The sequence below is a fragment of the Egretta garzetta genome, unplaced genomic scaffold (assembly GCF_000687185.1).
Source record: "Egretta garzetta isolate BGI_Z169 unplaced genomic scaffold, ASM68718v1 scaffold108, whole genome shotgun sequence".
NCBI lineage: Eukaryota > Metazoa > Chordata > Aves > Pelecaniformes > Ardeidae > Egretta > Egretta garzetta.
In genome coordinates this window covers 909,115-934,995 of record NW_009260614.1, presented here as the reverse complement: position 1 = coordinate 934,995, position 25,881 = coordinate 909,115, and the positions used below count along the sequence as shown (strand labels likewise).

The 25,881-nt window shown below is 54.4% G+C and overlaps 2 protein-coding genes across 2 annotated transcripts in view; one reads left to right on the top strand and one right to left on the bottom strand.

Moving 5' to 3' along the window:
- STX1A (syntaxin 1A) overlaps positions 1-25,881 on the top strand; it is a 73,298-nt gene that overhangs the window by 15,088 nt on the left and 32,329 nt on the right. The gene's annotated exons all lie outside the window — the stretch shown is intronic.
- On the bottom strand, positions 16,633-23,177 carry SMIM19 (small integral membrane protein 19). Its single transcript, XM_009644934.1, has 3 exons — positions 23,168-23,177; positions 21,893-22,228; positions 16,633-16,760 (listed from the first exon to the last, which is right to left on the bottom strand). Exons 1-3 carry the CDS (start codon positions 23,175-23,177, stop codon positions 16,633-16,635), a joined length of 474 nt encoding a protein of 157 aa, XP_009643229.1.

The following is a 25,881-nucleotide window of genomic DNA, read 5'->3' as shown; positions in this document are numbered from 1 at the left end:
GGAGCCCGGAGCGGGGGGCGGGGCTGCAGGGGGGTGTGGGGGTAGCAGGGCCGAGGGTGAGCATCCCCTGCCTCCAACTGCTGTCCCCACTGCTGGGGCTGCAGCCCAGGGGACGCTTGGCTTTCTGGGCTGCCAGTGCCCATTGCCAGCTGATGGCCTAGTGTCACCTAGGGCTGCTCTCCATCCATCCATCCATCTGTCCATCAGTTCATCCATCCATCCATCCATCCACCCCACTGCGTGCTCCCCCGTTCCGTCACACCGGCTGCAAATGGTTGTATTGGTCAGAGTTGAAAAAAACTCTGGAAAATTATGAAGGGGCTGAGTCAGCGTCTTGCAAACCAAGCGTCTGACTTTTTTCTTTTTCTACGTAGCTCAAATAAATAAGTTGCCATGTCAGACTCTGAGCTCTGTTTCCAAGAAGGACCATCAGCCATTGGGAACTGAAGAGCTGCACAGAGGTCATCACTGTCCTAAACCTCTTTTGGCAAACAGGACTTCAGCTGGAATGTCCTTCTTTGCAGGGTGCTCACCGCACACCCATCCACCCACCCATTTACCCATCCATCCATCCATCCATCCATCCATCCCCCAGTCCGTGCTGGTACTGGGAATTGCCCTGACCAGGGTGCAGCACCTTGCACTTGGCCTGGTTGAATGTCACGAGGTTCTCATGGCCCCACTCCTCCAGCCTGCCCAGGTCCCTCTGCAGCGCATCGATGACACCACTCAGCTTGGTATCATCCGCAAACTTGCTGAGGGTGCACTTGATCCCACTGTTTGTGTCATTGATGAAGATATGAAGTAGTATTGGTCCCAGTACAGACACCATTCGTTACAGTTTTCCACTTGGACATTGAGGCATTGACTACAACTCTTTGGATGCAGCCATCCAGCTAATCCCATATCCATCTATTGTCCATCCATCCAACCTGTATCTTTCCAATTCCGGTTTCTCCAAGTTGCCTGGCTTTCCCTCTGGTGAGAGCTCTGCTTCAGCGCCAGCTCACTTCAGCTGTGATTCAGCAGTCGTGCTGGAAGCCATCTTGCCTGTGCCAGCGTCTCTCTCGTGTCTGTACTGGTTTGAACCTCCAAGGTCATGGCCAAAGCTGTGTTTGCTAGCAGCAGTGGCTGCAAAGAGGTGTGCTGCAGCTCGGGGCTTGTGTGGTTTTCTGCTGTGCTGTGGCCAAGCACAGGCTAGCCTACCGTGCTGGGAGGAGAGGGACAGCGCTGGCGTCGTGCACCCTGTCTATAGATGGGCAGGATGCATGCAGCCAGCTTCCAGCAAGCAGTGAGGTGAGACACCTGCAGTGAAGTGGCATAGGAGAGGAGCCGTGCCCACTGCCCGCTGCCGGCACAGGACAGGAGCTGTTCCCACTGCCCACTGCCAGCACAGCGAGTGCCTCCCAGTTGTCCAGCTGAGGATTTAACCCAAAATCATCCTCTGCAGGTGAGGTCCCTGCACAAACCACAGGATGCACGGCTGGGTGGTGGGTCCTGTGCACTCTGGGGTGTACAGGGGCCGTGCACACATCAGGTCTTCTGCATTGCTCTCCCCAAATCTCCCCCCAAACCAGTAACCCCAGCAGTGCTGCTGCAGACCCTGCTTCACTTGGGCCCGCCTGGCTGGGTTCTGGCTAGAGGGGAAGTGCCCACTGTTGATGGCCCTCCCAGCCACAGTGCTGGGCTGGCAGCACCCCCTCCTCAGGCATCGGGTTTTGCAGATGCCAACCCTGGATTTTGTTTCTTCAGCTGGAGCAGAGCTGCAGGAAAGGAGCCCTGAGGTATTTTCAAGCTAATTCATTGGGCAGGTATAAATCATGGCCGTTAGGGCAGGGCTGATCAAGTGGGTGACTGGGGAGTGAAACATCCAGGGAAGGTGCTGCCATAACCTGGGACCCTTGCTGCTTATGAGCCAGAGATGATTGAGGAGGAGAAAAACATCCTGCTGACCTGTCACTTGGCTTCTGCCCCTGCAATTTGCTGCTTAATTATCAGGGCTTGGATCCCTGTCGTTAGTGGGTGCTCACTGGTGCGTGTTGCAGACGCTCTGCAGCTTTGTGCGCAGGCTGGGATGGAGATGAGCATGCGCCCCAGTCGTCCCTACATCCTGGAGACCCCCTGCTGCCCCCAGTGGCGATGTCCTGGCCTGTGTCTGGGGGTGGTTTCATGGGATGTGGCACAGCTGAAGAATTTTTCTCACACCTGAGACTTTCTGCATAATGTGGCTGGCTCATAGATGCAATTAAAGCGATCAGGAGATTGCCGGGCTGTCCTTTCAGGGACTTGTCATACTGTAGCACGCTCCAGTTCCTTTCCTGCTGGAAGTGGCGTGCCATGTTTGGACCAGTCTCCTCTGGAAACAGTCACACGAGGACACGTGGGCTGGGGAGGTGTTACCGTAAATCCTGGCTGGCGACTGAGAGATCGGGAATGGAGTTTGGGTTGATATTCCAGCCTGAATACACAGCGGTTGCAGGTGCTGGCTGACAGAGACAAGGACGTGAGTTGTTAATCTGTCACCCCGATAGCAGCGCCTGCACTGTGTTGGTGATGATGATGGCCGGTGGCTGCTGGTCATCCCTGGCAACCAGAGAGAAGAGGAACCTTGCATGGCCCTTTCCTCTGCCCAGTCTCTCAGCCTGGGAGGGTTTTCTTTTTTTTAGGGGCTTGCTTTCAGTTTTATCTATTTTTTTCCTCGCCAGTGCAGGCTTTGGTCCAGGTTCCAGCTGTCAGATACTTCCCCCTTGGCTCTTCCCTGCCAACAGGCACCAGAGCTTGGTGACCCACATTGCTTCTGGTGGCCACAGCGATGAGGAACCCTCTCCTGTAACTGGTTGCTTTTTCCAGTGAGTTGGTTTTGATGACTTCCTGAAGGCCAGGCTTTCCACTCTCCACCCTGTGCTCCCTCCACCCCTGGGAGCAGCCCTTGGCGTGGTGCACCAGGGGTTGATACCAGGGCCCTAAGGAGAGTCTGGAGCTGTGTGAGCTGGGGTTGCTTCCCATGAGTTCGCTGCTGCCCTCGGGCTGCCCCTGCATATTCCCCTGCCAGTTTCTGGTTTTCAGGCAAAGGCTGCATTTGAGTTCTTGATGTCTTGGGCTGCAGCTGCTGCATCCCATGATGATGTGGGACCTGTTGACGTCCTGCATGGGTGGGTGTCAGCACAGTGCCTTGGGAGAAGAGTGGTTTGGCAGGGTGGACACTGTCTGGACTTTGGGTGGTTTGTGAGCTGTATTTTGGAGATCTGCTTTTCTTCCTCCCTGCTTTTTTATTTTTTGGGGGCAAAAGCCTTACAGTAATCCAGTGGACCTCCAAATACATGTTCTTGTCCCCTGAAGGGGGGTGCTCTGATGGAGCTGGGGCAAGTATCTGCTGGTGGCCACTGACTCAGGGGACTAGTTTTTATTTTGTGCCAAGTGGAAATATTTCTGAGAACAGGTTGTTTCTGCTGGATAGGTGCCTGTGCCAGGGCAGGGGCGAGCAGTGAAGTGCCTCTTCCCAGCAACTGGACCCAGACAATTCTCTCTGGCTCTGGTGATGGAGAGATCCGTGTGTCCTGGTTCTGGCTGGGATGGAGTTTATTTTCTTCACAGCATCTGGCACAGTGCTGTGGTTTGGGTTTAGGATGAGAAGAATGTTAATAGCACCCTGATGGTTCAGTTGTTGCTGAGCAAGGCTTACACTAAGTGAAGGACTCTCCAGCTTCCCCTGCTCTGCCAGGGGCACAAGGAGCTGGGACAGGGCATGGCCAGGACAGTTGACCCCAACTGGCCCCAGGGCTATTCCAGACCATATGGCGTCATGCCCAGTATAGAAACCGGGGGGAGCTGGCTGGAGGCAGCGATGGCTGCTCGGGGATGGGCTGGGCATCAGTCAGTGGGTGGTGAGCAATTGCCTTGTGCATCACTTGCTTCGTATATTCTATTATTATTATTATTGTTATTATTACTACTACTACTACTATTTTACTTTATTTCAGTTATCAAACTCTTCTTATCTCAACCCATGAGTTTTCTCCCTTTTACCCTTCGGATTCTCTCCCCTGTCCCCCCGGGCAGGGGGAGCGGGTGGCTCAGTTGCTGGCTGGGGTTAAGCCACGACACAGTGGGAGAGGTGTTGGGTACAGTGAAGGCGTTAACTCATGTTTAAAAAGTATTTTGATAAGAAACATTTGCTCACCTGGGGAGGTTGGCACTGCAGGAGCTCAGTCCCCTTTGGGGGCCTTAAAGCAGACTGTGCTGGTACCACTTTGAAGGCCTGGATTAGCGAAGGCTGGCCCTCTGTAGGAGGGGATCGGCTTTGGGAACATTTCAGAGCAGCATACGCAGGTCTGGGGGCCCCAATGGGATGTGCCTGGGGGACCAGGGGAGCCAGCTGGTGTCACTGCGAGGCCCCCATAGTTGTCATTGAAGGCTGATGGTGATCAGGGAGCTGCAAAAGCGAATGTCCCTCCTGTCTTGAGGAGGAGGCTCAGGGGAGGTCCAGGCCAGTCAGCCTCCCTGCAGTCCGTGGGAAGGAGCAACTGATCCTGGAAACAATTTCCAGGTACATGGAGGACAAGAGGGTGACTTGGAGCACCGGTTTATGAAGAGAAAATTGTGCCTGGCCAACCTGATAGCTTCTACAAAGGCCAGTTCGGTGGGTGCGGGGAGAGCAGCGGGCACTGTCGGGCTTGGCTCCAGCAGGACTTTCGACTCTGTCTCTGTAGTGTCCCCATGGGCAAAGCGTGGGATAGGTAAGTGGGCAGTGCCGTGGGCTGAAGGGGGGCTGAGCTGCCAGGCTCACAGTGGTACCAGCACGAACACCCATCAGGAGGGTGCGAAGAAGACAGAGCCAGACCCAACCGCATGGCCCTGTTGTGTGTGTGCAAGGCACATTGGAGACCTGGTAGGGAGCAGCCGGCTTCCACATGAAGTGCAGGCTGCGAGCAGTTGTCCCTGAGCTGTGCTGGGTCTGGCGCCACTGAGCCAACCGCAAGGAGAAGGGGCCGGTGCCCCTGGAGCAGGGGGTGGCACAGTGTGGAGCGGGGACGAGCTGGGTCGAGCAGCTCATGGCTGTGGGATGCAGGGAGGGAGCAGGGAGGAGAGGGGATGCTGCGCTGCGAGCTCAGTGTCATGGCAGGATGTTATCCTGATAGCGGAGGGGAGATGGGATTGGTCTGGTTGCTTTAGAAGAAGTGTCCTCTGCCCCTTGTGCCGGTAACCGGGTGCTTTCGCCCTTTGCTGGGCTCAGCCTGGGGTGCGATGGAGCTGAATGGTTGCCTTCATGGTGCATGTGGACGCAGGTCCTCCCTCAGCTTGCACAACTGCCCCCTGGGCAGGCTGCACTGTCCCCACACAATCATGGACTGGCAGAGTCTGGGTTGGAAGGGGCCTTCAAAGCTGCTCCAGTCCAGCCCCCCCAGCAGGGCAGGGACATCTCCCCCAGGGTCTGTTTGCTCAGAGCCCTGTCCAAGCTGGCCTTGAACCCTCCCCGGGCTGGGGATCCAGTGAGCGGCAGCCAGATGTGTGTGACCAGTGGAGGCTTCCGTTTGATGTTGGAATCGTCCCCTGTGTGATCCTAGTGTTGAAATCATGCTTCTCATGGGGGTCTCCATTGAAGTCTGGGGGGTGCTGGAGGTCCTGGCTTGACTCCGCTTCCTGAGTGGGTCGTCGTGCTTGTTACTCAGTGAGGGCCCCAGCACAGAGCCTGCACGTCTGGGGATGACCAGCTCCTGCTTCCCGCTGCTCAGAGGGCCCTGAAACAAGTGTTTGGGGCCCCGGACAGGCAGGTGACGTTACTGGGGGGACTGGGACTGAGCCCCATGTGGCAGCTGTGTCGCAGCGCAGGCAGGCAAGGACTTGTCGGCCACACACAGGACACCAAATCCCCTTCAAAATCCCACCCTGAGGTCCCACTGAGGTGAATGGTGTGTGGGAGAGACCCTGGCCCTGGGAGCGGGGTGCAAGGGTGTCTGGACTTGCATGCAGAAGAGGGGGCAGAAGGGAAGCATCAAGGGGCCTGGAAGCTGGAGGATCTTGGTGCAGGGTTACTGAGGACTTTTCTTCTTGCAGTGTTCTACCATCCAGGGAATCTGCCGAGTTGTAGCCTTGAATCAAGCAAAAAAGAAAACAACTCCTCTGGCAAAAGAAACCGCGAATATCAGTGGAGTCAAATAGCGATGGGGAACCTGTGCGTTGCTGGCGGATACGGATGCAGGGAAGCAAAGTGGTGATGAGCTATGGCGTCGCAGCAGAAACACCCTAAACCCAAGACCTCTGGGCTTTGGGAGACCTTTAGTTTGCATTCAGTTGGGGAAATGGGAAAAATTATTGCTGTTTTGGGCAGGACAGCTGTGGAGGCTCTGGCCAGGCAGTACTGGGTTTGAAGGCTCTCAGGGGAGAGCAGGGCTTGTACATGGCCCTGACGCTTTCCTCTGGTGGCTTTTCTCCTCCCATGGGCATGGAGATCGGCCCACTGGTCCTGCATCGGTTCCTGTGGCTCTGCTGGAGAGAAATGTTTTCTGAGGGCAGGCAGCATGAATCTTGAGCTTGCTTTTAATGCCAGCAGAGCCTGCGTAATAGGTTTAAGCTTCTTGCAATCTCCTAGCGCTGTTAATGAGTTTCCAGGCCCCACAGAGGTGGAGCAGAACTGTATTTTCCTAATCGAGTTATCAGATTATTAGCAAAAATGCAAATAAAAGAGCTGCGTTGCTTGCAAGTGAAAAATCGCTGTCTGGAGAAGCACGTTGTTGTTAGCACCACGTGGCGGATAAGGGAGGCTCAGGCAAGGCCAAATAATTGTCAGGGAAAGAAGATAAAATGCAGCTGGGATGTGGCCTCCTCTGATTTCTGGCCTGGGGCTCTCCCATGAAAGATTTCTCTTCTTAATCATATGAAGCTGTAATGTTAGAAACATTTATTGGGTCACTTCACGAGTGTACCCTACTGGTAGAAGAGCTCATGAAGAGTTAATGGATGATTAATTAGCTTTGAGGTAAATTATTAATCAAGTGGTGTAGAATCCAACAGGTCAGACCTTGGCTTCTGCTCTGTAAATATGATGTGCACACAGCTGAGGACCATCTTGTGCAGATACCATTTATTACTTGCCTCCAGCCCTTTGTGAACCACTTTGTGCACTTTAATAAGAGGAATGATCCATCATTCGTTGTCACAGCTGGTCATGGTGCTGAAGGAGTAGCATTTTGACCTGTAAATCTAAAATAACTCTGCATGGGAAGGGAATCACAGCTCCTGTCTCATTTCACAAGTGTGGCACTGGGGGATGGAGGAGCTGAAGACCTCCCTGGTGTCCCCGGGCTGGTGGCAGGGCCCACAGACCAGCTGCGGCAATGGTAGTGGGGTGTCTGTGGTGCTGAGGGCTCTACAACTTGGTCATCAGCAAGTGAAGTTGTGCAGCACGGAGGGGAGATGTGAACCAGCACTGAGATGTTGTCCCTTGTGTTGGAAGGGCCTTGCCTGGGGGAAGCACCTCTGCTCTTGTCTTTTGAGCTCTCCCTGCTCCCCTTCGTGTTGGCTGAGGAGGGGGCCTGGTACCCTGGGTGCCGAGTCCAGCCCTGTTACAGCAATAGGATGAGGAGACTCGTATCCAGGACAAGGTGAAAGGTGCAAGGAAGAGTGCAGGATGAGCAGGAATCCTGGTTAGTCGTTAACTAACGTCTTTATAGCAAGGGATCTCTGTACCCGATTCACTCTCTGCCTTTGTGAAAAGCACTGGTGTTCTGTCCCTGTGGTAGGACACGAGTGTTCCCCATTTTGTAGCCTGCTTGTGGGAGGCTTTGTATGTGCCCAGTTGTCCTTCCTCTTTTCTCCATTTGCCTCCATCAGAGCTGGAGGCCGTTGGGAGATGCATTGACCCGGTGATGTCCTACAGCAGTTGCTGCCTGAGCCTGGCTGGTGTTCAGTACTGGTGCACTAGTGAGTCAGAGCTTGAAGGTCGTCCCGTGGTGGATCCCCCGCGGCAGTTTTGGGGGGTTGTTGGCTTGGTGAAATGTGCCACCGTCCCCACATGGAGGACCCACCCTGTGGGAACCCTGCCCGTTTGCTGACCCCATCTGAGACGGGTCAGATCAGAGGTGTTCATTTAAAGGCCCTTGGTGGTGTTTCAGGCTCTTTCCATGGAAACTCTCTTCAAAGCAGCAGTTGAGCGTGCGTGTGTGCGTGCGAGGGCATGTGTGATGTTTCCTACAACCCAAAGGCATTCCCGTAGCTGTCACCTCCTTGGCCCCAGTCTGAGCCTGCTGGACTCGGGTCTGGTCAAAAGTGGTGGGTACAAGTGTTTAAACTTCTTCCTCTGTCCCTCAAACTGTAGCCACGAAGGGAACAGCTCCCAGGGAAAGTTTCGTTGGAAAATAATCAAATCCTGACGTGCCTGTGTCAGTTCCCTCTTTCCTCTATCACTGCGATGTGAGACCATCACTTGTTCCACGCCTGTGGCTGACGCGTTGAATATTGCTTGGCTTTTTACTGCAACATGGAAAGGTTTGGAGTTGCATTAATAGTTCAAAAATTGCAGTAAACCATTGGGCTGTTACAGCAGGACAGGTTGCGTTGAAGGGTTTCAAGTTCACTGTTTTTATCTTCAGGCCTTAATTTCCACTTCAAAGAATTATTGATCTTTAATCTCTTAAATTAATTTCCACCTTAAAAGATGTAGTCATCAAAAGGCCTGGCAGAAAGAGGACCTCAACCTCAGATAAAGAGCACCTGGATTCAAGAAGGAGCTGGCCCCTTGAGGAGCCTCTGGAGACCTCTGGAGAAGTTAGGGCAGCTCCGTGTGCATTAGTGCTTACCTAGAGCAAAGAAGCAAAGGTGAGGAGGCAGCGCAGTTTGTTTCTGTGGTTACTTCAGTTAATCACTGGATAGAAAGCCACTAGTTTCTCCTAAAAATTTTCTGGGCCCAAAGCAGAGCAGGAGCAGACTCACGGTGAGGATTTTGCTGTGCTCCCTTCGCCTTTGGCTTGTCAGAACAACCCGTGATGCTGCTGTGCTCTTCCCGGCTGCAGGGTGCCACTGCTCCCATGTAGCCAGCTCTTCTCTTTGAAGCTTCTCCACTGAAGAAACGAGGCTGAAGTTACAAAGTTCTCTTAGTCGGCCAAAGGTGCTGGTGAGAAGCCATAGCTGGTGCAACCTCCACCAGTACTTTCCTTTCGTGTTCTTTTTTAGCACAGTGAGAAGGTTTTCGGAAGAGGCGGTGATGGCGAGACTTGAAAGGCAGCCTCTTCCCACAGGAGGAACAGCGGAGCGAGCCAGGCTCAGTCTGCTCCCTGGACGCAGGCAGTGAAGTCCTTGTGTGGTGGAGAACATCTTCCCTGTCGTACCCCACCTCGGGAGGAGCACTGAGGTCTCTGCGTCGCCTCTTGTCACCTCACCTACTAGTTTTTGATGACAGACAATTCAAACCTCACACTGATTCCCAGGTTTTGGGGGCCAAGCCCTCCTGAGCACAGGGTCACCTGTAAAAGCATCAGCCCATGGCGATAGTAGAAGCCAACTGTGTGTGCAGCACCCTAAGCTGAGGAGCACGTTTGGAAATGATGTATCTAGGGACATTTTTTCCATTGAGAGCTTAAAGGTTTTGACTTATGAAATAAAAACGAGCTTGTCCATGCTTTTATGATGCCCTTTTGCTGAGCAGGTTGGGTATGTGAGAGAGAAGCTGGGATTTTTCTGTGCAGGTGTAGGCTTTTGGAAGAGTGCAGCTGGGTGACTCATATGTTCAACCCAAGTTAGGAATTAGGACACTTCTATGCAAGGCATGTTAGCATCTCTTAAAAATGCTACAGCTATAAGAAGTGCCTTATTCTTGGCATCCATCTGGGTTCTTGCAGAGATGGGGCTTAGAGTGGGTAACGGCACCATGTGCGGATTATATATCTCGCTGTGACCAAAAGGAATCTGGAGCCCCCAATCTGGAGGATAATTCTGTGCCTTGAGAATACTGCAAGGGCTTTTAATAGCTTCTGGTGCCACAGGAAAGCAGCCGGTGGGAAAATGGTCTGAAGAACATAAGCAGAACATCACCCACCTTATCTCCCTCTGAGTTCTGAGAAGATCCTGCGCAGCAGTTCCACTTCTGCAGTGGTGGAGCCACATCAGCTGGAGCTGCCCTCAGGATTTACCTGTGGGAGCATGCATAATTTTTGCTCTTATTTGCAAATAGAATGAAGCAATATCTAAACCCTCAATCATACTCTTTTTTGCTTGCCCTGTTGTTCAGTTTTACATGAAAAAATGCTATCTGCCAGGCGTCATCAACATGTGCCACTGTAGCTCCCATTTCCATGGTGGCCCCATCTCTGTACCAGCTCCGAGCCAGGGGTTGCTCACGGTGTCAGAATCCTGAGGAGCTCCTGCCCTCTCACCAGGGAAGCTCCCACCTGCTTTTGCAGCAGCCTGAAGTGAAGAACCTGGTAATTAACTTGGCTGCTGAAAGGCTTCCCACCTGGACCAGCCTCCCTCCTTGTCTGAACACGCTGCTGGTGGGAAGGTGGTCCCACCAGCTTGCTGGCTGTGAGCAACAGAAGGAATGGAAAGAAATCCATATTTCAGGGATTTGTTACAGGAAAAGTTGAGATTCTCACGATGGATACAGACTTGTGTGTGCCCGCAGTGGGGCATCTTGCAGACGGCTGCTTCGGTGCCCCAGTGGTGGGGAACGCTGGTGCCGAGGCACGAGCCTGCTGTGCTCCATTTCTAGCAAGGGGACCATGATGCTTGGCTGCCAGGGTTGGTGGGCAGGCAGTAACCTCTTCCTACCCCCAGACTTGGAATTCAGTAAGAGACAAAATAAGTCACGTCTGAACTGTCCAGGTTTGTCTAAAGTGTGACGTGGAGTTCTAGCAGCAATTCTGGCTTGGTGGGACCTGGGACTTGGAAACCTCTCCTCTGTTATATGTGCCTGGGGGTCATAATTAACATCACTGAATGACTGCAAATGCAAAATCCATCCTGCTTTGCATACAAGCAAAAATGTGCCCAGAAGGGGTGGAGCGCAGCAGCCTGGTGCTGGCTGCCAAGGTGGAGCTGTTGCCCCCCGGCGCCCCGTTCCCAGTGGCCAGGCATGCGCTCTACCCTGTCCTCCAAGGGTGAACGCGGAGTGGGCTCCCTGCCTTTCTGCCAAGCTGCTGCTGCCCCAGCATGGGCTCACCCTGTGCCCACCCGTGATGGGATGTGCAGGGCGCTGCTGCTGCTGGGGCAGTTGGTGGGGTTGGTTTCTATGCATGGGGTGGTTCCATGTCCTCCTTCAGGACAGCTCCATGGGCATTCCCAAGCCCCCAGCCTGGGGCAGGTTGGAAGCGAATCTGCCCCCACCTTGGCCGGGGATGCAGTGCAGGTGGGCCACAGGACGAGCCTGCTGGCAGCGATGCTCATCTGCGCCATCCTCTGCTGCCGTGACCGTCCCTCTGGTGGCTTCGGCTCCTGCGCCCCCCCTCGCCTCCCCCTTCCTCTCGCTGCCCACGCAGGAGCCCTGCCCTTGGCAGAGACCGCTTGGCGGGTGGACAAAAATAGCTCCTGCAGAAGCGTTTGAAATGTCAAGAGTGAGTGGGTAAAGCCCGTTGCCGCGTGGTCATGGCGTTGACAAATGGCTGCTGCATGCACAGCCGGGGCGCCCGCCCTCCGCTCTCACGCGGGGATGCAGCTCCTACCGAGCACTGCTTGACACATTGTCGGAGTGTGGCTTGGAGCAAGCACTAGGAGAGTGGTAGATGAAGGCTGCTGCAAAGCTGTCCACCCTTGCTGGCAGAGGAAGGGCCATCGCTGCGAGCTGTGTCCTCCCCTCCTGAGCCTCCCAGTCTCGCACTTGTGTCTGTTTGGGGAAAGCCCTGGTGGTGGGGAAGGGTCCTGGCCCCCATCTCTCCTTGCTGTCAGGGTGCAGAAGCACCAGTTGGGGGCTGGGGGCTTCCTCTGCCTCATGGTGCCCTCTGCGGTGTGCGGGCACTAGGTCCCACCTTGCCCTGGCAGGAGGGAGGTGCTGAAACAATGAGGAAGAGCTTTGGAATTAGCTACTGAAACTTCGCAGGCTCCTAACATGTAATAATTAATGGTAGGAGGAAATGGGCTGGTCCCAGGTGAGCTGCTGGGTGTGCTGGAAGGGGAGCTGCTCTCCTTGCTGGTGTTTGCCTGTGTGATCGGTGCTGAAAGGCAGTGCCAGCCTTAGCTGTTGCTGCTCTGGGTGGTGGCTTCAGTGTGAAACCTGGAATCTTTTGCCAAAAACCGTGACGGAGGTTCACCTCTTGGCGCTGGCTGGCCACAGTGCCGCGGGACGGCAGCACTGCTCCCACCATTTAATGCTGCCTCCTTGTCGGGTGTGATGCTGCTGCATGTTCCTGGTTGTTCCTTCTTCCCGCGGAGCGCTGGCTGTCCGGGGAAAGAGATGAAGACCATTGTGTGTTGCAGGACACGGCCGCAGAGAAAAAGGCAGCTGATTGATTTAGCCGGCCTTGGATGGGTGGGTTGGCTGGGCTTTCCAGCCAAGCAGTGCGGGGTACCTTGAGCCATGTTGTTTGTCCCAGTTCTCCCTCCACTGAACTTGGTAACTGAGTTTGATGAAGGAGGTGGCCCGTTGACAAGGGATGAAGGTCTTGATACAAGGACGTAGTGAAGACTACCCAGCTCCTCAGTTCTCAGCGTTTCCTCCTGGTAAGGTGACCGCCGTTTGAAATGAAGACAGCCTTCTCTGGGCCTCTGGAACCTCTTTCTGTAAGGCATTTTCTCCCATTCTTGAATAATTTCTACTGTAAATGCCACCTCCTTGCTCTGTTGGGTCTCCTCCCATCTGCTTCAGCTAGTCTCCAGATGAGGATGTTCCCCTTGCGTGGGTCCTGCAAGGTGCTGTCCCCCTTCCCCCCCGTCTCAGCCCAGGGTCCAGCATTAGTGGTGCTGTGCGGGGGCAGGTGATACTCTGCAGCCATGAAACCCCCAGTGACATGGCTGCTTTTCACGTATTTCATGAACACATGGCACAACAGCTTCTCTTGTCTGGTCTGATACATCACAGGGCACTGCAGCTCCTTTTTTTCACAGAATCGCAGATGGGTTCAGGTGGGAAGGGCACACTGGCTCAACACGCTGAAGCTGGGTCACCCAGAGCAGGTTGCCCAGGACCATGTGCAGATGGTATTTGAGTACCTCCAAGGATGCAGACTCCACAGTGTCTCTTGGGTGACCTGTGATCAGTCACCATCACAGTAAAAACCCCTTTCCTTACAGAAGCACAGGCTGTTTGAGGTTGGCGTGGATTTCTGCTCCACCTCTGGAGACTGGTAGGTCAAAAGCAGGAAGGACTGAAATCCTCCCATGCCAGAGGAGTTGGTCTGGTGATTTGTCCTCCATGGAGGAGATGGGGCTCTGGTCAGTGGAGGTTCCTGACAGCCCAAGTGCAGATTTGGTGCTTAGTTCGGTCTTGAGCATGTGAACTTTGGATCAGAGAACACTTCTTGAGGAGACAGATCTTTATTACCAAGTGGACCAAGTCCAGTGATGGCTAGTGTCTGAGCTTCGGAAGCAGTTTGGACCCATTATTAATTGCTGAGATGGAAACAAGAGCACACCCCTCCCTGACCACAAACGCCGGTGTCCTGTCTTCTGTGGCACAGCATTTGGGCACAGTCCCCGCCTCAGCAGCACGTGGCCCAGCTGAGGCTGCTGTGGGAAATCCTGGCCATCCCTTGGCCCCAGAAGGAGGGGACTGAACAGGGCATTAACTATCCACAGGCTGCAAGGGGCCGGCAAGCCAGGCAATAGTGGAGATCCAGAAAATTGGGTTAACTAGATCTTTTGCTGAGATTAGGTCACGTTCAGACTGCTGGGGGGGGGGGCGGGGGCAGCTTCTCCATGGGCCAGCACCCGCGTGCAGCAATCACGCGGCATCTCCAGACCTGCCCTCAGTGGAATCCTGCTGTCTGGCCTCTGTGGCACTTGATTTTCTCCTGATGCATCCTCGTCTGGGAAATGCGGGAGCCCTGCTGGGCCACAGGGGCGACGCTGTGTTCAGAGGTGGGCTTGCCGTCTGCACTGCCCATCCTCCACACAGAGCTACGTTGAGCTCGGAGAGGCCGTTGTCTGCCCGAGCCCTGCTCAGATTTGCTGTTTACCGAGAAAAAAAACGCATTTGATCCCCGTGCGTATTGGCCTGCCGTCAGCCACTGCCTTCCTCATGTAACCTCATCCCAGTGTATGAGCGGATGCAAGGTCCTGGGGTTGTATTTTGCCATTAGATTATTGCTCTCCATGGGAACCAGCTGAGATTTGTCCTTTTTCAGTATCTCTGTAATTGATTTTTAGCCTGGTTTTGTCATTAATCAAGTGTGTCTCTAAATCAGGTGGGTGAAGCGAGTGCAGCTCCTGTGCAGCCTCTGCAAGCTGGTGAGTGGATTTTCCTCCAGCCTGCAGGCTCTTAATGCAAATGCTGAATTGAACTCGGCCCAGGAATGATGCCCGCCTGGGACTCATTCATCATTTTTCCCCAGTCTGACTCCGAATCTTTAATCATCTGGTCCCTGAGTCCAGCCTGGCAGCACGGGTGTGATCCAGCTGCATGTGGCTGCCTCGCCCCTGGCTGCTCCGTGTTGCAGGAAAACCAAAGATCCGCCTCGCTGCTCTTCCTTCCTTGCCCATTTTGCTTTGATATAAACCTTCGCCTATCCTGAACCTAATTTTGCTTCTGATATGTGCTGGATCCACCCCACCGAAGCGTGCCCAGCAGCAGTGCCCTTTGCACATCTGCAGCAGATGGAGCTTTCTGCTGTCTTTGCCGTTCCCTGAGAGTTAGAGTTGGGCTTTGCAGCCCTGGAGGAAAATGTCACGGTCCCTGTGAGAGCTGCCTGCAAGTCCTGATGAGACGCGCAGGCCATGGCCGTGTGTTCCTGTGTGTGGAGCAGCCCCGTGCCCACAGTGTCAGTGCTTTGGATTTGGATTGAGAGGCTGGAACAGTGGGACGGGATAACTTGGAAAAAGGCGGCAGATAGGGAAAATCCTCCGTCTGTCAGGGTTTGATGAGGAGGCCCAGGATGCACCATGACCGTAGTGCACAGGGCAGGGGACACAGCCATGTCGTGTGACCCAGGGTGCCCACAGACGTTTAGAAGAAGCCCCCATATGAGATTCCCCTGAGGATTTCCCCTGGGGAAGGGTGGGTGTCACAAGGACAGAGCCAGACTCTCCTCAGTGGTGCCCAGCGCCGGGACAAGGGGCAATGGGCACAAACTGAAGCAGAAGAGGTTCCAGTTGAACGTGAGAAAGACCTTCCTGACTTTGAGGGTGACCGAGCCCTTGCACAGGCTGCCTAGGGGGGCTGTGGAGTCTCCTTCTCTGGAGATATTCAACCCCCGCCTGGACGATGTCCTGTGCACCCTGCTCTGGGTGACCCTGCTTGAGCAGGGAGGTTGGGCTGGGTGATGTTCCAAGGTCCCTTCCAGCCCCTGCCAGTCTAGGATTCTGGGATTCTGTGAATACAAAACCTGCTGTCTAAAAGGCAGAAATACCACCCTGCAGGGAGAGGGCCATCCCTTCCTGGGCAAGCTGGGCAAGCTCCCATGGCTGTGCCAGGGTCGCTGAGGTCCTGGGGAGGGTGAGCCTTGGGCAGTGCCCCTGCATGAGGACCTTCTGTCAGCAGCGGGGTGGTGCGGGAGGGGCTGTGGCGCCTGCAGATGGCCTCCCTTGAGGAGTAGTTAAATTTTAAAGAGATTTTTTGAGTATGCCAACAACAAGAGAGGTAGCGGTGATGGGGCAGGCAGCTGCCAAGAGCGGATGCCCGGGGCAAGGCATGAGGGCTGGTAGGGCAGAGCCCGCTGTCCTGGGGGTAATTAACCTGGAGCGAGCAGAGCTGCGGATGGGGGAGGCAAATCCTGGCATGACAGATGCAAAGCGGCAGGGGAGGGTGAATTCCAGCAGGGAGGGAAGGGGCTGGGGAAGCTGTAATTATGGGATGGTGGGAGCAGGACGAGTCCAATGTAGCGGGGAGGGTGGAGGGCTTTGGGGGAGGCTGGGGAGATGTGGGGCCAAGAGGGAATGGGTGAGTCCCTGCCGAGGAGGAGGTGCGGGGGCCACCATGAGACTGTACACAAAAATATCTCCTGTGCGAGAGCTGAGGAGGGTGAACGAGCACTTGGCACTTGATCTGTGCAGTCCCAGACCTGCGTTCATCCCATTTTCCCCTTCCTTTCTTACAGTCCCAACGTGCCCTCGAATTGTTTTGCAGTAATTCCGTAAGGCACCCGTTATTTTCTCTTCCTTCAACCCATGGTGTTTCATCCTTTTTGTTAAAGCCAAGTTTGTTTTCCTCCCTTCCTACCACCATTCCTAGTTTCTCCGATTTTATCTGAAGCAGTCAGAGGGAACCTGCCCTTCACTGAGGGGTGGCTGAGCAAAGACAGAGCTGGAAGTTCAGGGCAGTGAAGCAGGGAGCGAGCAAGGTTTGCTGGTCACGGCAGCCCCCTCGCTTTTGGGATTCCCTGTTCCCTCCTCCATCTGGGGGGGAGATTTCCCCCTGCTGAATTAACGAGCGCTGTGGAAAAGGCGGCTGGTGATGTGCCGGTGACGCCGGCGGCTGACGCTGTGCTGGGGAGGAGTGGGAGGCTGGAATGAGCGTGTCGGGGAGCACGTCAGCGCTGCTGCCATGTCACACGGCTACTGGCGCTGCTCGTGGCTGCTGTTGCCGGGTCCCCGCCGGCTCGGACAGTGAGGCCGGGGGAGGCTGGTGAGCGGCAGCGCCTCGAGAGCGCCAGGGCCGGCGGATGGGGAGAAGCTGGGGACAGCTGGGAGAGGGCAGCAGAGAGGACGGGTCAGAGGCTGCCAACGTGCTGGCCATGCGTGGGGCGAGAGCTCTCCGGCCAGAGATGGGTGCATTCCCACGCTCCTGAGCCGGATCAGGGCAGGGGAAGGGCCTGATCGGGAATGATTTGTTTATGATTTCTGTAAATTAACAAAGAAATAAAATTGCTCAGCAGTGAGGGAGCCTTGTGATGGGGATCATGGAAAAGGGCTCAGCCCCAGCACGTGAGGCACGGAGCTGTCTTGCTTTTGTGTTTAGAGACACAGGTGCAGGAGAGAGTGGATGGACCAAAACTTCCCTCGCTGCTGCGGTCACCCGTTTGCCCTGGCTGTAGCCCGGGGGGCTTGGGCGATGCCAGCCGCAGTGAAAGAAGCTGGTTCCTGAAGTTGGGGAGAGCTGGCTTTGCCCTGGAGGATCTGCAGCAGGGGCTTGGCAGAGGAGGCGCTTGCGGGGGCGCTGCAGCCTGTGCTAGCACTGTCCCGGCTGGTGGGCTAGCAGGAAGGTTTAAGCTGGACACCAGGAAGAAATGTTGTACCTTGAGGGTGCTGAGGCACTGGCACAGGCCACCCCCAGCAGCTGGGGATGCCCCCAGCCCCACGAGGTTTCAAGGCCAGCTTGGACGGGGCTTTGAGCAACCAGATCCCAGGGGAGATGTCCCTGCCCTTGGCAGGGGGGTTGGACTAGATCAGCTTTGAAGGCCCCTTCCAACCCAGACTGCTCTGTGGGTCCATGACTTTATGAAGAATACACTTGAGGAAGTGCCCGGCCCTGCCAGGTGGATTTTTTTCCTTTTTGATATTTACCATATGTTTCCTGCTGCCTCTTCAGCAATGCTCTGTTCCCTGGGCTGCGGCTAAAGACTCCTGGTGACCAGAGCACGTTTCCCTTGGTGGATGAAATGCGTTACGATTCATGCTCGTGGGTTGCTGTGTACGGGGCTGCAGCAGGCTGCTCATAGCTGGTGGCTCTTAGGGACCTTTCTGGCCTCCCTGTGCGCAAGGCCACCTGCTCAGACGCCAACAGAGCTGCAGGCTGCAATGGTGGGCTGACCCGGACAGGGTGTTGCCCCAGTAAACCTTGTGGAAGCCTTGCTGAGGTTGGGAGCTCTCAGATGGCCGCTGCCCTGTGCAGGGCCCGGGGTGGGGAGAATGGGGAGAGGCAGGAGTGAGGGGGACTGGGATCCACAACAGCAGAAGCAGCAGCCAGCCTGCCTGGGAATGGGCCACGAGCAGTGCGGTTTGTTGTGGTCCATTTGGATATCTCAGATTTACAGGACAACGTACTCTGTAAATTAAACTTTATTTTATGAGCTCATTAGGAAAGAAGGCAAACGACAAAGAAGGGCTCAATACCCTTGGCACAGACCAATCTAACATGAATCCACTCATCGGTTGCTTACTTCATCAGGTTTCTAACTCAGAAGTTCTCAAGTTCATAACTTGCAGCTCAGAGCTTGCAGCTTGTACCGCGTGCATCTATGAGCAAAGCAGCAACCTAGCAGAGGGTGTGTGCGCTCCGTCCTCCCCTGTCACAGTGTGGGCGTCCCCTGTGTCACACCAGGAATCACAAAAGCCTCAGCAGTCCAGGTGCTCTTGGAGCCACTTAAAAACTTTTCTGGGTGAGCTGATGCGGTTATACCTTCCCGCTCAGCAGGTCAGGCTCTGCCGTTTGCGTGAGTCAGTCAATTCTGGAAAAACCACCAGCCAGCCACGATGCAAGGACGACGGCCGCAGGGGACAGCGGCTGCAGGGACAGTGGCTGCAGAGTGACCTTCGAGCCTTTCTGGCCACTGTGACCTGCCTATGTGTGGTCTGTGCTTGGACCTGGCGGTACTGCTCCCAGCGTGTTTGCCAACGTCCCAGCAGGAGCTGAGGGAATGGTCGCACCGTTCCCTGCACTTCAGTCTGTGTTTAAAAATATAAATCAGGCCATTCTATTTTTAAGAAAAAAATGCTGACCTGGGCAGCAGAGGTGGCTGAACAGTTCACTGGGCACTTTCCGGGGCTTTATTTTGGACATGCTGCTTTGGATACCGAATAACAGTGTCTTGAAGAGCACTCTTGCAGCTGACGCTCCGGCTGGTAGGACTTCTTCAGGTCACTTTTTTTCCACCAGTGCTAGAAAAAGTTTTCTTTCTGGCTAGAGGTAATTCTTGCCCTTTATCATGGAAATGTGCAAGTCCAAAAAAAACCTTTCCACAGTTGATTGGCTGGCAGCCTTTCTGCACAAAGCCCTGTTTCTCTTTGTCCTAATGGGGTCACCGCCTGTGATCTGCATCACCTTGTGTGTGGGGTGACCACTTCCCTCCTCCTGAGGACCAGTCCCTCCATCAGGCCCTGCTTCTCCACCGCCTGTCGGTCTGCTCGCTGGCAGGGCCCCTCATTGGCCCAGACTCTCTGGCTCGGACTCGCCCACTCATCCTGAACAATTTAAATAAGGCATTCGGGGTGCGTCTACTTTTGGGAAGAGCTGTGGCATGTCCTGGGTCATGCTGGGTCACGTAGAAGCAGGCTGCATTAGTGAGCCTGCAGGACCTTCCCTGTGGTGGTCCTCTGCTCCCAGCAGAGCTGCTCCTGCCCCTGCCCAAGGGGCCTGGCCCACCAGACAGCCCAGAGGAGGGGTTCTGATGTAGGCTTGGGGCACGTATGGCCATGCTGCCCTGTGGAGTGGCATCTGACGTGGCCTGGGATGGCCAGTGGCCTTCCAGAGCTCTGCCGCCTCCTCTAGGCTCTGGGATGTGGATAGGTCCAAACCTACTTTTTTTGGTTTAATTTTTTGGTTTTAACTCAATCTGATTCAGCTGGCATTGCATTCAGCCTTCCAGAAAGGGCTAAGATGAACGAGCACTATTGCTGGCTCAAAGAGGAAGCAGCCTGGGCTGGGGGAGCTGGGGTGGTGGAGAGCATGGCTGGGTCACTGCTTGTTGCAGAAGGCAACTTGGTTCAGGGGTGACCTCCTGAAGGAGGCGGGGATAAAAAGGGAAGGGTGGGTGAAAGTGCTTGAGTGTACAGCCAGAGTGCTAGGAATACAGATAGCAAGGCATGAGAGCCTCGTGATGTTCAGCCAGGCCAAGTGCAAGGTCCCACACCTGGTCAGAGCAACTCCCAGTACCAGCACGGATTGGGGGATGGATGGGGCTCCCCAGCAACCGGACGACCATTTTAAACTGGGCGAGGGGTGGGCTTGGGCTGGACACCAGGAGGAAATGTTGTACCCTGGGGGTGCTGAAGCACTGGCACAGGCTGTCTCAGCAGCTGGGGATGCCCCAGCCCGGGGAGGGTTCAAGGCCAGCTTGGACGGTGCTTTGAGCAACCAGATCCCAGGGGAGATGTCCCTGCCCCTGGCGGCGGGGCTGGACTGGAGCAGCTTTGAAGGCCCCTTCCAACCCAAACCATGCTTTGAGGTCCTGTGATTAAAGCATGGGACAAAAAGGAATTATTTAATTGCCCCAGTGTGGTGGTTTGACCCTGGCTGGATGCCAGGGGCCCACCAAAGCTGCTCTATCATTCCCCTCTAACCGGACAGAGGAGAGAAAAGTAAATCAAAGGACTCGTGGGTTGAGATAAAGGCAGCTTAATAAAGGAAAAAAAAAAAGCAAAAGCAAAGGCCGCACACGGTAGCAAAAGGAAAGAAAACAAGATTTTATTCTCTACTTCACATTAGCAGGCGATGTCCAGCCACTTCCCGGGAAGTAGGGCTTCAGTATACATAGTTGTTCCTTCCCAAAGACAAAACGTTGCAAAAGACAAATATGTCCCCCTCCTCTTCCTTTTCCCTTAGTTTTATATCTAAGCTGACATCACATGGTATGGAATATCCCTTTGGTTGGTTTGGGTCAGGTGCCTTGGCTACGCCCCCTCCCAAGATCTTGCCCCCTCCCAGCCCACTGGTGGTGGTGAGAGGTTATGTTGGAGACAGCCTTGATGCTGTGCGAGCACTGCTCAGCAGTAGCCAAAACTCTGGTGTGTGATCAACACCTTTCTGCATACCAACAGAAAGCACAGCGCTGTGCAGCTCGACCCAATACAGGGTGGTACAGGGTCTCTTTAGGGCAGGACAAACCTCCACCTTGCAACAGTCAATGAGCATCCTCGCTCAGCCATACTCCGGGCAACGCAAACGCAGATCTCATTTAATGCCCACCCCATGCACTGTGGCTAAAGGTACCTTTTAAACTATTTGGCAGCAGAGCAAATGGAGTCGCTGTATCACTTCCTACAACATACAACTCACATCACAAATTATTTTTCCTCCAAGGTTAAATCTCTTCGAGGCACACACCGGGTCTCCCCATCCTTCCACGTTACCCACCAAGTACACCCAGGTCCTTGAGCAAAAACAATCCCACAAATGGGTTTGCCTTTTCCCATAGGAGGAGCAATCCACAGTGCCTCCCCCAGCCACTTCCCCATGTTCACTACAGGGGCCTTCTCTCCTCCCACAGCCCTACACAAGGTTTTGTTTGGGCAGGACCAGGACAGTTAGCAGATCCTCTGGTATTAACTAGCCAAGTGGCTTCTGCTAAATTTGTATCCCAGTGTTTCCATGCCCCATTGCCCAAGGCTCTTAACATAGTCTTTAACAGTCCATTATATCTCTCAATCTTTCCAGAGGCCTGTGGGTAATAGGGGATGTGACACACCCACTCAACGCCATGTTTATTTGCCCAGGAGTTTATGAGGTTATTTTGGAAATGAGTCCCATTGTCTGATTCCATTCTTTCTGGAGTACCATGTCGCCACAGAATTTTTCTTTCAAGGCCTCAGATGGTGTTTTGGGCAGTGGCATGGTTTACAGGGTATGTTTCCAGCCAGCCAGTAGTTGCTTCTACCATGGTGAGTATGTAGTGCTTGCATTGGTGTGTTCATGCCAGTGGTCCAATATAGTCTATCTGCCAGGCCTCACCATATAGAAAACCCAGCTACCGCCCTCTGTTCCAGGGAGATTTTACTTGTGTGGCTTTCTTAATTGCAGCACATGTTTCACATTCATGAGTGACCTGTGTGATGGCCTCCATGGTCAGGTCCACCCCTCAGTCACGAGCCCATCTGTATGATGCATCTCTCCCTAGATGTCCCGATGTTTCATGGGCCCATAGAGCTACAAATAACTCACCCTTACATTCCCAGTCCAGGTCTACCCGAGCTATATCAATTTTGGCAGCCTTGTCTGCCTGTTCATACTTCCTTGCGATGGAGTACATCTCCAGCTGCTGCTGCAGCTGGATCTTCTTCACGCTGTCGTAGAAGTTGGGTTCGGGCGGTGTCTCGGCGGCGGGGGGCAGGGTGAAGATGCACATGATCCTCCGCTTGTTCTGCCGCACGTAGACCAGGAGAGCGGGGCTGGCCAGCACCACCAGCAGGTAGACGTTGGTGGCCTCATTCCGCACCTTGTGCACCGAGTAGTCGATGGCGCCACTGCTCCACCGCTGCTTGCACCCCCAGCCGCCACCTCTGTTACAAGAGCAGTTAATAACCCAGAGAATTGCAATTGCTTGTTTGTGATCCCAAATTCAGCCCAATTTGTGTTAGAAGAAAGATTTGTGTTGCTGGGGTATGAAATAGCCTCCCCACAGCCGGGGGAAGGACCCGTGCAGCAGCACTGCCCGTGCCGGGTGTCAGCACTGGGGCCAGCCCAGTGTCAGTGCAACGCCCTGGGGCTGGTAGAAATGAGAAGCAAATCCTTCTGCTGTGCCAACATGTCATGCTCACGCCGAAGAGCCTCGATCCCCTTTTTGTCTCAGCAGGTAGAGGGGAGCCAAGGCCAAGATGGGAAGCGAGAAGCTTTGCTGCAGCTGATCAGGAGCACTGGCTCCTCTATTTCATGTCGTCCCAGGAGCAATGGAAGCACTGTGTCCTCACTAAATCCTCCTGTGTTTCTTACTGCTCTTCTGCAACTCCTCCTCCTGGAGTTTCGCTTGCCGTTGGCTTACATTCATCTCTGTTTTCCCATACGTGGTGGGGAGGAGGAGAATAGTTCCCCACCCTCTCCCAGTGGCACAGAAACTGGAGCAGGAGTTGCAGGGAGCTGGAAAGCCCAGCAAGCAGCAGCCTGAAGGATGGTCTGAGTTTGTGCTTGAAGGGCAGAAACCTCTCAACCATTTTGGTGCATTAGAAAATGGGAGAATAATGCAGAAAGGACAGAAACGCGTGGGAAACGCTCTTTTTTGGAGTGCTTGAGAAAATACACAATGCATCTTATGGTGAGCTTATGTTCCAACAGTAATTCAGGTTATTGCTAAACAGTCGGTGCCAAAAATTGAGACCGCTGGACCCGGCCTACCTGAAGTTACCGATCAGGATGTTTTCCAAGAGCCAAGTGAGATGGTGCCTCTGCCATTAGTGTTGATTTCCAATCAGCCCCCATGTACCTGACGGACCAGGAGCTCACCTGGTAGCATGGCGTCGATTTTTTAAAGAAAGAGCAAGGGAATGAGCTGGGTAATTATTGACTGATTGGCCCGACCTTGCTTCCGGGCAAAATAATGGAGCATTTGAGGTGGAATTTGATCGAAAGAATTCAAGGAGGGTAAGACAATTAATGCGGTTTGGTGTTGTAAAAATAGATCTAAGCAGCTTTCCTTGGCACCTCTGAGTGCCCGGGGGGGACCGGGTTGGCTTTGCTCCCTGTGCGCCCCAGTGCTGTGGTCCCACTGCCCCCCGTGCCTGCCCCGCAGCTCATGTGGCCCCGCATGGGATGGGAGCAGGCGGCGAAGAGCCAGGGCGCCCGTGCGGCTCCTGCTGGAGCAAACGGGGTGGGTGGGGAGGCTTGGAGCAGAGCCCTGCGGTGCTGGGGGGAAGATGGGACAAGGCTGTGGAAAGGGAAGGAGCAGTTTGCTTGTCAGCCAGCTCATTGCTCCTGGAGAAGCGGGTGCTCTGCCCCTGGCAGGCAGCGCTGTAAAGCAGCCAGGGATGGAAAGTGGTGACAAACCTGGGCTTGCCAGATGGGCACATTTGCAGCGGGTGGGAGCAGCCACCCAAAGCCATACATTTTGCTGTCCTAATTGGGTGCCCCTCACGGGGAAGCTCTGTCGTGGGTGAGGATGAGTCCCTGGGGCTGCTGGCTGCAGCTGCCTGCCCTCGCCCGCTCAGTGCCCACCAGGTCAGTCCTGTGCAAGGCTGCTGTGCTTCCGCTGGGCCCATACCTGCTTTGGGCCACGTTTTAGCAGGACGTCACTGCTGTGCAAACAGAACTGCGCTCTTCAGCTCACACTGTAACCCAGGGTACGTAATTATTGCTTAAAAATTAATTCAAAGGTCTCCTAAACGCCCCCTGCTCTGAGCTATTAGTACTTGCTGTTTCCCCTCAGCTGAGCAACCTCCTGCTTTCTGAGCAGCAGCTCTGGTGGGGCCATAAGCTGGAGTACAGGCATGGGAGGTGACGGGCTGGGGATGCTGGAGGCAAGCCATGGGTCCCACTAGGTTTGCTGCTGAATGCAAACCATTCCTTCCACGGCTGCCACTGCAAGCAGCTCCAGGAGCCCTGCAGGCAGGACAGGCAGCGGATCTTGGGAGCCGTGTTGTTGCACGCGTTGGATTTGAGCCAACATGAATGTCCAGGCATGGTTAGGGCATTTGCATGTCTCCTTTCACCCCTAGCTCTTCATCACTGCCTGCAAACTGGTGTTTTAGCATGAGTAATTGGAAAAAGAATGAAATCCCAACACTTTCTCCCAAAAAAGGGGAACTGGAATGAGGTGCTGTGCTGTGCCGCCTGTCTGCTCCACCTTTTGCACAGGTTCATCACCAAACCAAAATGCTCTCTTTCAAGCAAACTTTGATCCCATCCTTTGTGCTGCTGGATTATAAGCAGCCAACAAGCGTGGCCACAGGAGAAGCAGTTAATGCATTGCATGGCTCTCCCTTCATCCTGAGATTTGCCTCCCAGGGTGGGTTTCCAGCTCTGAGGCCAGCCTGGAGCGGCTGGAGCAGTCCGAGGAGGAGCTCGGGATGAGAACAGCCTAGGGGGTAGCTGAGCTGTTGGCCAGCGCAGCAACAGGCTGCCGAAGGGCTTTGCATGCTGGGCTCCTGACGACGAGGCTGCCCCTGGCCACTCCGTCATCACGAGCCCAGTTGTTGGTGCAAAGCTCCCAGAGTCCTCGTCCAGGCAGTGGATTCGGGTGGGTGTTTCCACGCTCCTCAGTGACTGCAACTCTGTGCCTTTGCCCGGCTGCGCCGGCAGCCTGCGGGGAGCACGCTGGGTGCCAGGACGTGTGAAATAGGATCCTAATACTGAAAGGGTATTTTGTGAGTGCAGTCCGACTGATGTTACCCAAAACCAGCTTTTAGTTACCTAAAAATGTGTAACAGCAACACCTGTTAAACATCTCACCGCTTCCGTTTTTAGTCACTTGAAAAGTCAAAAGCTATGATTTCAATCTGTTGCGGATCACCTCCAAGCGCAGCTGGATGGTACGGACGCGGTGTTTCGGGGAGCGCCTTCACTCCCAGGGGATCCAGAAGAGCTTCTCAGACCCTGCCATGCATCATCTTTGCTCTGCTCCTGTGTAAAAGCCTTGTGACATTGTGTACTGACATTGAATCCTGGCATCATGAGCAGGATTTGTCCCTCCCAGCATGCTGGAAGTAAAAAATCCCAGGGCTGGTGGCCCCTCACGATGGTACTGGGCATCTCCTGTGCCCTCACTCCTGGAGAAGGCCGATGGACGGCTCCACCATGTCCTGTTTGTGCAGCCTGGCAAGCAGCTGGAGCTCCTTGTGTTGCTTCGGTGTGGAAGGGACAACCCCGGCTCTGCTCGGAGCAGTGGTCACACAGCTCTCTCCTGTCCACCCCACCATGTGCTCCCCCGTTCTGTCACACTGGCTGCAAACGGTTGTATTGGTCAGAATGGAAAAAAACTCTGGAAAATTACGAAGGGGTTGAGTCAGCATCTTGCAAACCAAGCGTCTGATTTTTTTCTTCTTTTTCTACGTAGCTCGAATAAATAAGTTGCCATGTCAGACTCTGAGCTCTGTTTCCAAGAAGGACCATCAGCCATTGGGAACTGAAGAGCTGCATAGAAGTCATCGATGTCCTGAATGTCTTCTGGCAAATGGGACTTCAGATGGAAAGTCCTTCTCCACAGGGTGCTCTCCATCTATCCA